Raw genomic sequence first — 14141 nt, 5'->3', positions numbered from 1 at the left:
GGTGGGCTGAACAAGTGCATACCCTTAGCTTTAAAAAGATTTGGGACAACAGATGGCTCAGAGGGTAAAAGAGCTTGCCCTACAAACTTGAGGATCAGCGTGTGATTCCCAGAACCCAAGACAGAAGGAGAAAGACTTGTGAAAGCTGCTCTCTAACTTCCACACACGCCATAGCATATGAATAACCATACTCGCAGACACATGTCTCTCTCTCTCTCCCTCTCTCTCTCTCTCCTTCTCTCCTCTCTCTCTCCCTCTCCCTCTCTCCTCTCTCTCTCCCTCTCCCTCTCTCCTCTCTCTCCCTCTCCCTCTCTCCTCTCTCTCTCTCTCTCTCTCCCTCTGTCTCTCCTTCTCTCTCCCTCTCTCTCTCTCTCTCCCTCTCCCTCTCCCTCTCTCTCTCCCTCTCCTCTCTCTCTCCCTCTCCTTCTCTCTCTCCCTCTCCTTCTCTCTCTCTCTCTCCCTCTCCCTCTCTCTCTCTCTCTCTCCCTCTCCTTCTCTCTCTCTCTCCCTCTCCCTCTCTCTCTCTCTCTCCCTCTCCTTCTCTCTCTCTCTCTCTCCCTCTCCCTCTCTCTCTCCTCTCTCTCTCCCTCTCCTTCTCTCTCTCTCCCTCTCTCCTCTCTCTCTCCCTCTCCTTCTCTCTCTCCCTCTCCCTCTCCCTCTCTCCTCTCTCTCTCCCTCTCCTTCTCTCTCTCTCTCTCTCTCTCACACACACACACACAGAATAAGTTTTTTAAAGTTTCATTGAAAATAGTTTGCAACAAAAGCAAAAAAAGAAACAAAGAAAATAGCTTACAAGAAGAGTATTTGAAGAAAAGACAGAGTACAGATGAATAGGATAAAAATAAACACTACAGCTGTATTTCCTGAATCTGACCAGATTCACAAGGCACACTCGCATGCGCACGCACGCACGCGCGCACACACACACACACACACACACACACACACACACACACACACACACGATAAATACTAAAAACTGATCAGTCTCACCCATAGACAAGGCAAGCTGCAGACAAGACTCTCAGATAAGTCCAGCCCCCCGGAAGAAGCAGAGATCCGGAAGAGCTGCTTGAAAAGCTCCATCCAATCGATGCACACTGTCTAACCTGCGGAGCTACCTGCAAACTATGTGGTGTACTCCACATCCCTAGCTTTTGTGAGTCATCACCTATGCTAGTGATAAAGCTGTCTCTGAGTAATTTCTGCTCCTGTACGCAATTCCTCACACTCCAGGAAGTAACCCCAGTAAAGCTCATCAGTTCACCAAGCTGGACATTGGTGCAACAATTTGGTCTGTCATGAGCTCCCTTTATTTGAGGTGATTAGATGCGAATGTGTTGTATCTCCCCAGTAAAAGTCTGTCACACAACAACAGCATAGAAGAATAACTATGATTCAGGAATACTAATTCAAAAATAGTTAATAGGAACTGAGACATTCCTAATACAAGTCTATGGTAACAGACATGTCAATTTGTATATATTTGTATATATGAATTAAAATGCCAACACTGCATTCTATAATTATAATTACTATGTCCATAAAAGTAATATATTTTTGAAAAGAGGTATTAATGAAACATTGCTCCCAGGAAAAGAACTTCAATGTTTACTTTTCTATGGGAAAGATGCTTGAATACAAGTATTAAGATTAACATCCAATGATACTTAGTAACAACAAAACTGTTAAAAAACCAATTTGGAAGGCTGGAGAGATAGCTCAGAGGTTAAGAGCACTGGCTGCTCTTTGGGAGGTCCTGAGTTCAATTTCCAGCAACCACATGGTGGCTCACAACTATCTGTAATGAGATCTGGTGCCCTCTTCTGGCCTGCAGGCATATATGGAGGTGCTGTACACATAATAAATAAATAAATAAAATCTTTAAAAAATTTTTGGAGTAACTAAACAGTATAAGTAATATCTGTCTAGAGCCACTACATCAAAGTTAAAAAAAAAAAAAAAACCAAAACACCAACAAAGGAAGGAAAGGAGAGGGGGGGGAGTAAAATGTGCACATTTCATTAGTAACCAATTTCTCCTGCTTGAAATGACTACTTCCATGTGATTTTGATAACAGAAGGCAGACCCTTAGAAATAAGACAGCCTTTCAAACTATCTTTAACTGAGGCACTTAGAGCTACCATGGCCTTTAATAAATAATAACATTAAGGACAAAATCAGTAATTTACTGTGTCATGTATGATTGGTTCTCTTCACTTCTGTAAGCAGCAGATAAGACAGAATATGTATGCTATAAAGATGGGGAGGAACCCTGAGAAGTAAAGGTTTATGTGAGGATTGGGTTGGGAGATGGAGGAAAAGAGAGAATGGTGCAGATTAAACAAAACTAAAAATGTATAAAAACCCACTTCTTTGTAAGCAAATTACACACATGCACACATACATGAAGAAGCAGCATGTGCACTCATGCCCCCACACACATATATTTTAAGGAATTTTAACACAGGCACTTTGTATGGGCACACAATGAATTCACAAGGACATGGGTTATTAAATGAAATATCTCAGTGCCAGATGTGGGACACTTCCTTACAAAGTTTTTCGTCAGGAAGGCTCCAGAGACCCTTCAAACAACAACAGCTATCACCATTGCTTTAGGTTGCTCAGCCTAACTAAACTGTAAGATCCTACCGCTAAAGGTACAATACACCCTCATTGAAGGACATAGAGAAATCAAATTGGAATTGACCTGAAAACCTCATCTCTGCTGGCTTCTTTTCATGGTGTGGGAAGACGCTATACAGGCACTGGGGAAAAGAAGTCATCAATGGTCTTACCCAGTGAACACTGACCTGCCAGGCAAGATATGCTCACTGGCACAACAGAGTCATAAAGGTGTGTGTGTGTGTGTGTGTGTGTGTGTGTGTGTGTGTGTGTGTGTGTGTGTGTGTGTGTGTGTTCACATGTGCCCGTGTGTGAGAACTAACCACTTTCTGATTGGATTTGAGACCTATACCACAGGAGGGAAGTCATGCTTGGTATTAGAATGTGCTCAAAAGTCTATCACTGGCCCTAGTTGGGAACCTTCTACTGTTGTTTTCCTAAATGGATTCAGTGTAAAACTGTCTTCTGAGTGCTTTTGTTTATAACACATCTATTAAAGCTGTTGTCAGCTTTGGTCAGAGAAGTTTCTTTCTGCAGTGGGCAGCAGGTAATTCGTAAATACCTGATCCAAGTGTTCAAAATAAATGACTGTTAAGTGCTAAGCCCAAAATGGGACACCTATATGAACTCCCTCAAGACTTAGGAAGCATCATGAAAGACAGGGTAGAAAGAATGTAAAAGCCAAAAGATGAGAAAGAGTGATGCAAAATATGTCATCTGGACACGGCATGGCCTTTGTCCTCAGGAACTCACTGCAGCTATGGTAACAAAATTAAGCTAACAGGACAAGTCAACGTTCCAGCAGGCAATACTAACTAGATTCACTGGTTACCAAAAGCAAACTAACAGAGAAAACTGGAAAGCACATAAGGATAAAAACAGAAGGGAGATATATATACAGTTGGGGAGGAGGCTGCAAAGGGACTGGGAAGAGGGAGTCAGGGGTAGATAAAAGATTGAGACGTATTGCAAACATATTTGAAATCATCAAAGAATACTGGGCCCTGAGATAGCTCAGCGAGTAAAGTTGCTTGCCACCAAGCCTGATGACCAGATCCCCTGGAAATACATCTATCGTGGAAGCAGCCTGACTGACAGGAACAAGCCAAGTGTGTGTGCACACACCTGTAATTCCATTAACCGGAAGGAAGATGGTGGAGGAACAGAAGTTTATGATCATTCTCAGCTACGTGAGCTTGAAAAGCTAACCTGAGCTACATCAAACTGTCTCAAATCACCCCCCCACACACACATACACACACACACACATATATTTAGTTGAAGTATACAACATTTTAAATATCCTGGACTGTTAGAGTAGTTGATCTAAGAATCATAAATATGCTTGCTCTTCATTCTGAGAAGCTGTCCCTTCTCTAATACAACTTGAACAGGACAGAGTACTCAGAGTAGGGAAGGGGGGAACTGCCAAGTATCTATACATAGATCAAAATTAGATAAAACACAGAAACTCAGAATTGTTTCCAAGGCTCATGGATGTTTAAAGGCCAGAAGTATCACATGGTAAATCAGTAAAGACACTGCCTTTACAGAGGGAAGTTGCGTCAGGCGTTGGTGGTGCACGCCTTTAATCCCAGCGCTCGGGAGGCAGAGGCAGGCGGATCTCTGTGAGTTCGAGGCTGGGCTGAACCGACAGCCTCCAAAACAATACAGAGAAACCCTGTCTTGTAAAACCAAAAAAAAAAAAAAAAAAAAACAGAGGCAAGTTGCTAAAGTCAGGTTGGATATTAGTTACAAATACCCAGAAACTGGGCTTGGTTTGGTGGTTTGTACCTAATAATCCAATTGCATGGGAGGTGGTAGCAGGAGGTCCAAGGAGAGCTGTCCCTGTCACACCACCAGCTTCAACACTCGAGAGAGCAGGCCCTGCACCTTCAGTGGGCAACACAATAGAGACAACACCATTGGTGGAAGTGTGGGTGTGCCAGGCCCAAAGTTGTGAGCATGAGAGAGCTATCCCCACTAGCGATCTGTCATGTGTCAGCATGACCTGGGGAAAGCTGGCCCTGAGGTCATAAGCATAAGAGAGCTGCCCATGTCCCCCACCATCTGCGACACTCGGAAGAGCAGGACCTGCACCTCAACTGGGCAGCACAATAGAGCCAATCGTTTTGGCAGAGGTGTGGGTGAGCCAGTTCCAATCTTGTGAGCATGGGGAACATTCCCATGACTCACCTGTCATGTGGCAGCATGGGCCTTTCTCCCCACTCCCACCCATCAACACCTGAGACAGGTAACACCTAGCTGGCTCTAAGGTCACTAAGAGTGAGAGAGCTAGCTCTGCCCCATCAGCTGCAACACTAGGAAGAGTGGCCCTGCACCTTACCTGCCCAACACAGTGGAACTGACCCTAAAGGTGTAGATGAGGGAGATCTGACCCTGAGGACATCAAAGCAGGACTAGTCCTACCCCTTGCTCATCACTGCAAGGGGTAAACTTGCTAGGACAATGCAGGAGAACTCACTCTGGTGGTGAGGGCAAGGGAGAACTGGTAGACTAACCAAACCTGCAACTGCCCAGGTCCAGAAACCAGGGTTACGTATTGGTCAACCCCAACATCCACCCCATCTGTGATCTGCTGGAACACATGAACAAACTAGTCTTGCAGACCCAAAGCTGCAGGATTTCCACAACACAGGGCAACATCAAGATAACTCAGAGGGGTTCCAGTTAGGACCCAGCACTTAGACAGTGTGGCAGAAACAAGAGACTTGGAACCAGACCAATGACTCTTTGCAATGAACCCGTGCAAGTAAAGACTCATGGGTAAAAGGGTGTACTGCATGACTCACTGTGTCAGACTACAGCTTCCACGACAAGATTAGAATTTTTTCCTGCTCTCTCTTTTGTTTCTTCTTTTAAATTTTATTTTATTTTGTGGGGAGGTTGTGGGCAGAGGGTGGATACGAGGGAAGGGAACTGAACAGGATGGAGATACATAATGTGACAGACACAAAGAATAAATAAAAAGGAGAAAATGTACAATAAATATTCAATACATATTTAATTAATTTTATATAATTATATCATCTTTAATTAATTTTATATAATTAAAAGGTATAATTTTATAACTTGAAAAACAACTGGTTTTTGTATTTTTGCATTTTATGTGAAATGCAATATTTTAAATACAAATTAAAGAAAGTATTTTTTGGTTAAAAAAAGGAAAAAGACCAAGGTCATTCTTGTTTACATACTGAGTTCACAGCCACCCTAGGCCCATAAGATCCTCTCAAAAAAGAGAACAAATAAACAAATAAATTCTAAAACTCAAAAAACTAATTTTCTGCTAAGACACTGTAACTAAAGAAGTATGGCTTAAATCTAGATAATATGAATACAAAACCAATTTGTCAGATAGCTACAAATAAATCTATTATCACCAATATGTAATAAGGAAGGTAGTTCTATAGGGCACAATAGTAGTCAAACAGTTGAAGGGAAGAAAAGAAATAATAAGGGGCTGGAGAGATGGCTCAGAGGTTAAGAGCACTGGCTGGTCTTCCAGAGGTCCTGAGTTTAATTCCCAGCAACCACATGGTGGCTCACAACCATCTGCAATTCAATCTGGTGCCCTCTTCTGGCGTGTAGACAGAACACTGTATATGTAAGAAATACATAAATCTTAAAAAAATAAAAAAGAACAATTTTGAAGCCGGGCGTTGGTGGCGCACGCCTTTAATCCCAGCACTCGGGAGGCAGAGGCAGGCGGATGTCTGTGAGTTCGAGGCCAGCCTGGTCTACAAGAGCTAGTTCCAGGACAGCCTCCAAAGCCACAGAGAAACCCTGTCTCGAAAAAAAAAAAAAAAAAAAAAAAAAAGCCCAAAAAAAAAAAAAAAAGAAATAATAAATAAAGCAAGAAATAAAGGAATTCCTAAAGTAAAAGAAACACAGCTTTACTTTCAAGTTAGATGCTATTAAAACAAGTCTAAGAAAATATATCATAGGCCAGACTTTAAATATAAATGTTAGAGACAGATACGTAGAAGTCCATGCTGTTATCTCTGCATCTACATGCTTCAAATATTACCAAATTATAAGCATCCTAGTAATTCTATCAATCTGGTTTGGGAAAATAATAAACAGGAACTTTGACTATAAAAAGTATGGGGTCTACATCTAACTGACCTAATACTAAAAAATCAAATATTACCAAAAAGTAGCATTTCTATGGGATCCAGACATCTCATTGATATGATTGTTAAGTGAAAAGGTTATTTCTATTAACTCAGATACTGGGTGGGGCACATGCTCCACCACAGGCACATGGAGTCAGAGGACAGCATGTGGGACCCACAGACCAAACGCGGGTTGTCAGACTTGACAGCAAGTGCCTCTTTACCTAGGGAGCCATCTCGCCAAGCCTGTACCTTCTCTGTTGTTGCTGTTTAAGATTTGTTTTTTTTAATTTATGTGTATGTGTGTTTATCTACACCACATGCATGCAGGTGCCCAACAAGGGTTGAGGGTATCAAATGCCTTAGAACTGGCATTGCAATCCAGTGGGGAGCTGTGTGGTATGATGCTGAGAACCAAACCTGGCCTTCTCTCTAGCACCTTAAATACTGTTAAACATAACATAAATGATATACAGATAGAGAGGCCGTTCACAGAGTTTGCTTCTGTGGGGTCACAGAGATGGCTCAGGAGGTAAAGTGCTTCCTTCTAAACCTGATGGCCTGAGTTCCATTCCCAGGTAACAAAGGCAGAGTGGAAGGAGAGAACTAACTCCCAAAGGTTGTCCACTGACCTGCATGGCATTCACGCACCTCATTTCTGTCTTAAAACACAGAATAAATAAATATAATCAATTTGATCAATTTATTTAATTCTAAAGTCCCGTTAAAAACTTCAAAACTATGTAACTGATAAAACAATGCTTACCTTGGACAGTCATCAAGAAACTTGGGCTCATCAGACTGCACATTTTCTAAAGGACCTTTTTCTTCAGGCTGTGATATGACTTCTTCACACTGGAGGTTATGAAGGGACACATTTTCCATTTGTTGAGGAATCTTAATAACAAAGTTTATAATATTTTAGATTTCAAAATAAAACACAAAACTTTTTACTGAGAAATCTATCTTTGCCAGGCATGGTGAAGCATGTTCTGGCACTTAAGAGGTGAATGCAGAAGACCACATTCCCAAACAAGCCTAGGCTACATAGGGATTTGAGAACAACCCAACTACAAAATATCCCTTCTCATTTGAGTATAAGTAAAATGGTAAAAAATATATCAAAATTATAAAATAACAGCCAAAACACACATTTTAATGTTTTTCCTTTAGCTATATTGAAAATCCCATAAGTCACATCCTTACCATGGCCCAAGTCCTATTCTTTTCTATCCCATCAGGAAGTAATGTTTCAGACTCATCTATTTCAGTCTGACTCCATCTCATTTGTCAGAATCCTCCCCAGTGCTAGTATTTCTAAATTCTTAGTGTTTAAGTATGTTAAAAACTGTAAAGAATGTAACAATAGACAGGACTAGGGATGTAGTTCAGGTAGGAAAAGTGCTTGCCTAGCATACACAAGGTCCTTGGTTCAATCCACAGCACCACATAAAAAATGGGCATGGTAGTACATGCCTACAATCTTAGCGTTTGGGTCAGAGCTCAAATTTATTCTGTTATACAATGAGCTGAAAACCAGCTGAGGCTACATGAGACTCTCCCTCGAATATAAAAAATAAAATTATAGCAGAAGGAACCCAAATCTTGAGTCACGCTAAGTCTTGACTTTCTTCTAAGGACTACATAAATAATCTAAAACTCCATGACCCATGGGATATAGTTCAATAGCAAGAGTGCTTTCTTAGCATGAAAGAGGCCTTAGGCTGGTCTTCTACATTTCTCTGTCTGTCCATCAGTCTCTGTCTCTGTCTCTGTCTGTCTGTCTCTTTCTCTCTCTCTTTCTTCTCTCTCTCTCCCTCTCTCTTACTCACTCACTCACTCATTCACACACACACTTCATTGTATGATTTTGGAATTATACTTGAAAGGAACACTTTCAATATTTTGTTTAAGCCAATGTTAAAATTCATATGTTTCCAAAAAGAGGCTGAGAATATGGCTCAAGGGTAGAGTGCTTGCCTAGCTGGGATCAATCTGATGCGCAGGGAAAAACCACGCCCAAATATGAGGTAAGATGAGAGCAAACCAAGAGCCATGTACAGTGCTCAAATATCTAAAATGACTTAACCATAAACAAAACTCCTTACTATGAGATTTTGGCCACAAATGTAATAAACAACACACACAAGCTTACTTTAAAAGAATGAAAGCTTTCATTAAGGCTTACATACTTGCTTAATAAATGTTATCAGAATCAACATACCACGACACAGGATTCATTTTTTTCTCTATCAACACCAGATTCATCTTCGTTCTTCTCTACATGGGCCCCAATTTCTTCCTGTGGTGTAGGAATCTCTTTTCTTTCTGCAGCTTTCTGTATATTTGGCCTTGGTCTTTGCATTCGGCCCCTCATTAGTCGTGCAGGTCTTGAGACCTTTGGTTGACCATCTTCTGGTATATAAGATTTTTCGCTCAAACTATAATCACAAAAAAATGAAATTACAGTAAAGTCACAAAGCTGTTTGGTTATATAAATAAGAAAATCATGTTAAATAGGAAGCATTTTTCAAGTATCTTCAAAAACATCTTGAAAAATATTCACTATACATCTATGGCCTACTCTTGCAAACAAACAATTCTGGAAGTCTAGTTATAAAAACCTCATGAACAGATACCACCTCATCCCGCTCCCAACAGGCAAATATGCTTCTGCCAATGTGTCTTCCCCATCACTGATGATGAACTAAAATCCCCCTGAAAATGTAACTGCAAAGCAGAACTCACTGTGACAGCTGATGGTAAGAACATTATATGCAATCGCCATCCTTCTCTGGACAATCCATATAAATACATAAAACATATCCCCCAGTAAGATCCCATGCATAATAATGAAAACACATGAGATAAAATAGATGACCACCCTGGCAAAGACACTGATCAACAGCTTAGCAAAATGTTCTTTGGTAAGCAGTGCTGTCGATGGTTACAGACATAATTATCATAGGCATCATAAAAAGTGAATCCTCAAAAAATAGGTGATGCTGAAGTCCTCAGGAGAATCAAGAGAAATGTTATCCTGTGCCTCATTTCCCATTAGTGTATCCATTAAAGCTGCTTAGTAGTTGTAAGTCTTTTAAAAAAGCATCAAAATCTCACTTGAAAAATGAAAACCTGTATCTATCCAACATGTGACATGATTATTTTTCTTTTAGGACATCATTATATAATGCCAGGAATCGGTGTCCACTTAAAGAACAGCATGCTATTAAAGAGCCCAGAATCTACACCTCACAACCATATTTGGAGATACCCTGTCTTATGTCCCTATCGAATAAAATATTTCTTTAGAAATCACTTGCTACAAATAGAATCATCCACAATCATATCTTAATCACTCATTTATTTGACAAAACTTATTAGAAAATATTAGTAAATTGAAGGAAGCACAAAATTGCTAACTCAGTATATATTCATGCAATCATTTAAAAAATTTTATTTTGGATGGTGGTGGCAAATGCCTCTAATCCCAGAACTTAAGAGACAGCTCTCTATGAGTGAGGCCAGTCTGGTCTACAGAGCAAGTTCCAGGACAGCTACAAAGAGAAACTCTGTCTCAAAAAAGGAAAATCTAAACTTCTTATTTACATACTTTTGAGACGGGGCTCCTGTACCGTAGGCTGACCTCCAATCACTCTGAGAAGAGGATAATCTTAAACGTCCAACTCTTTCATCTCTTTATCTCCAGTGCTGTCTTCACAAGCATATGCCACCACACCAGGCTTATTTGAGGCTCCAGAATGAACCCAGAGCTTCACACACACTAACCAGATACAGCCCTAGACCTACCCATACTATCATTTCTACCTATGACATCAAGCACACGGAGCACTGTTAAAAGTTCTTGCTGTCATCTATAATGAAAACAGACTTGAAGTACCCCAGTTGAAAATTCAGACTTTATTAAGAAGAAAACTAATAATTACAACCACTCCTGAAGGTCATTTCTTCTCAAGTACTTACTCAGACACAGTTTCAGCACCTAGGTTCTTCTCTCTTTCTATATTCTCTGTCCCAAAATTTTCAGATATATTCATTCTCTCCTTTTCCACGTGATTCTGTAAATATAAATTTTTACCTTAAAGCTACTTACAATAAAATATTCCATTGAATGGAAATTAAAACAAAGTAATCTTTTATATTTATACTTATAACTAAGCAATTTTCTAAAAATTCTAAATACAGATCAAAATATTATAAAGCACACGATCTATATACAGAAGGCCCTTGCCAACATGAAGAGTCTTTAAAATGTTCATATTCTTTGACCACAATATTATTTTATGTGTATGTTAAGGAATGAAGAGGCTAGATATGGTAGCATACACCTTTAATCCCAACACTAGGGAGGCAGAAACAGGCAGATCTCTCTGGGTTTATTTTAAACCCAGAGAGTTTTAGGCAAACCAAAGGTGTACTCTGAGACTGTGTCTCAAAAAAAAAAGAAAGAAAGAAAGAAAGAAAGAAAAGGAAAAAGAAAAAGAAAAAAGAAAAAAAAAGGAAAAAAATAAAATAACTGAGGGGTCCAAAGGAAAAGATGCTTGCCACTAATCCCTACAGCCTAATTTTAATCTCTAAAACCCACATAATTGAAAGAGAAAACCAACTCCTTGGCAAGCTATCCTGACCCCAGCCCACCCCACCTACACACACTAGGTAATTTTTTTTTAATTTAACAAAAGTAATTTAAACCATGTAAGTACTAGAATGTTCACAATATTGTGTAAAATGGACTACACTGTTAATGTAAGTTTTCCAAAAATGAAGCAATAGTTAAGTAAATGCAGTTAATAGTACATTGCCAAAGTGTTATTTAAAAATGTTTTCTAAAGAAGTTTAAATAGCACTGAAAAGAAGTTTACAAATTTTTAAATACCAAAGGATAAAAAATGAATAACTCCTGAAAGACTGTGAGATAGTGAATGTGTGGTTCACTGGGGAAGCTCTTGCCTCACACTCTAAAGCTTCTACCCTGACTGTTATTCTGACAGCAAGAGAAGGAAAACAGCAACTGGAAAGAAAAATGTGAAAAGATTAGGTGCATATAGATGATAAAATTGTAAGTCATTTTTGCTTTGATCCTTAAATCGATCAATACTTCCAAAATTTCTACATAAAATCTGGGCTAGCAGCCGGGCGTTGGTGGCGCACGCCTTTAATCCCAGCACTCGGGAGGCAGAGGCAGGCGGATCTCTGTGAGTTCGAGGCCAGCCTGGTCTACAAAGTGAGTTTCAGGACAGCCTCCAAAGCCACAGAGAAACCCTGTCTCGAAAAACCAGAAAAAAAAAAAAAAATCTGGGCTAGCATGATGGCTCAGTGGGGTCAAGGAACTTGCCACCAAACCTAATGACCTGAGTCTAATCTCCCAAACCACACAGTAGAGAGAACCTCGAGTACTCAAGTTGTCCTCTGCCCTCCATGTGTGCTGTGCCATAAGCATGCCACCCTCCTTTTAACAACAAAAGGACTACAGGAACTGAAGACATAGCTCAGCGGAAAGGCATTTGTCTGTCATGTGCAAGGTGTCCTGGGTTTGAGCCACAGAACTGCCAAAAAAAAAAAAAAAAAAAAAAGCATATAATAAAAAAGATATTTCACCAGAGTCAAGACAAAGGGCAGTGGTAGAGCACTTACCAGCACTCATGAGACTCTCAGTCCCATACACAACAGTTCAAATAAGAGAAGGGGGAAAAAAGAAAAACTGAAATAGCAATTAAAAGTTATTTTGGACACACTTAAAACAAATTTAAGACTATAACTCCCATAAATACAAATAAATAGGACCAATATTTAAAAGATTTATTATTTATCTATGTGCCTATGTATGAGTATGTGCAAGTGCCAGAAGTCAGATCGCCCTGGTGGAGGGATTTGAAGGTTGTGACTTACTGATGTGAAGGCTAGGAATGGAATTCAGATCTTATTAAAGAGCAACATGAGCTCTTAACTGCTGAGCCATCTTCCTAGTCTAGGATCATTTAGTTAATGCAAACCATAACATAGACTTTCTTTTACCAATGTATGCTAACAACCATAAAAATATTTGAATACTCTGAACAATAATCACAACACTAACAGAAAAAAATTTCTATTAGAAAGCCTTATTTGTCATATATAGTGGCACATCCCCTTAATTCCAACACCAGGAGTCAAAGGCAGATGGATCTTTTCAAGTTCCAGGCCAGCCTGATCTACACAATGATTTAAGACCCAACTCAAAAACTACAAAACCCTATTTACAAAATTATTTATGAATGAAACAAACAAACAACAACAAAACCCTGGAGCCAGAGAGATGAATCAGTAAGAAGGGTGCTTGGGGGCCAGCACTTAACTAAGCAGTTAAGAGTAATGGCTGCTATTCAGAGGACCTAGGTTCAATTCCCAGCACCCACATGGCTGCTCAAACTGTCTCTAACTCCAGTTCCAGAGGATCTGACATCCTCACACAGGCATACAGACAGACAAAACACCATAAAATAAATGAGTAATTTAAAAAGAGGGGTGTTATAATCCCATAATCCCAGCGTTGGGAGGGTAAAACAAAACAGAACCCCAGAACTCATCTGTCAGCCATTCTAGCCTCAAACCAAAAGCAACCCTAGCTGAAGAAGCAAAGTAGAAGGCTACTGAGAACCAACACCGAAGCTGACCTCTACACATATGTGCACACATATGTGCCCCACAGATGCATGCAACACAAACATGAAATCAAACATACAAGAAGTATTGTGTATAAACACTATGCAATTTAAAACATGACGTGGGGGGATGTAGGTCACTGGGGGAATGCATATTTAGCATAGGCAAGGCCTAGGTTCAATCCCTAACAGCACACAAAAAAGAAAAACAAAAACATCCAATTTATCATCACTGATACTTTTTCAAATGTTATAGCCCACACCCTAAACACCTAAAACAAAGACTAACAAAAACAAATCTAACTTTAAGTTTTTGTGTTTTACTATCAGCTAACAATAGTTTGAAATTACAAGATAAATATTTTATAAAAAATATTTTTATAGCTTCAATTTCCATTCAATCTCTTAAACCACACCTTTTCAGATGAAGTTTCTGAAGGAGAATTCTTGTTCCTTTCATCTTGTTTATCTTGTGAAGCAACTGTTTTTTTCCCAACTGCCCTTGACAGATTAGGTTTAGGTCTCTGGAATCGACTTCTTGCTTTGGGTTTAACAGCTTCTGTTTGTTCAGGCTCTCTTAAAAAAAAAAAAAAAAAAAATATATTATTTGAATTGCAACCAACATGTAGTTATGTTCAAATAAAACTCTAAAAAGCTGGAAAATAAGACAGTTGGAATTCAAAGAGTTTCTTAAAGTCCAGAAGATTAGCCT

The 14141-nt window shown here is 39.6% G+C and overlaps 1 protein-coding gene across 3 annotated transcripts in view; it reads right to left on the bottom strand.

Annotated features, from left to right (window-relative positions):
* The window catches only part of Bdp1 (B double prime 1, subunit of RNA polymerase III transcription initiation factor IIIB), a 93744-nt gene that overhangs the window by 51372 nt on the left and 28231 nt on the right, over positions 1 to 14141 (bottom strand). For 2 of the 3 annotated variants that reach the window (XM_040728891.1, XM_040728892.1), the window contains exons 13-16: positions 13846 to 14005; positions 10752 to 10846; positions 8992 to 9208; positions 7534 to 7664 (exon numbers count right to left, since the gene is read on the bottom strand). In XM_040728891.1, the coding sequence (XP_040584825.1) occupies positions 7534 to 7664; positions 8992 to 9208; positions 10752 to 10846; positions 13846 to 14005 (603 nt within the window). The remainder of the gene's footprint in view (positions 1 to 7533; positions 7665 to 8991; positions 9209 to 10751; positions 10847 to 13845; positions 14006 to 14141) is intronic. The other variant, XM_040728893.1, reaches the window with a different exon arrangement.

Source organism: Mesocricetus auratus, unplaced genomic scaffold (genome assembly GCF_017639785.1).
Source record: "Mesocricetus auratus isolate SY011 unplaced genomic scaffold, BCM_Maur_2.0 Super-Scaffold_100020, whole genome shotgun sequence".
Taxonomy (NCBI): Eukaryota; Metazoa; Chordata; class Mammalia; order Rodentia; family Cricetidae; genus Mesocricetus; species Mesocricetus auratus.
This window is presented reverse-complemented; position numbering and strand designations above follow the sequence as displayed.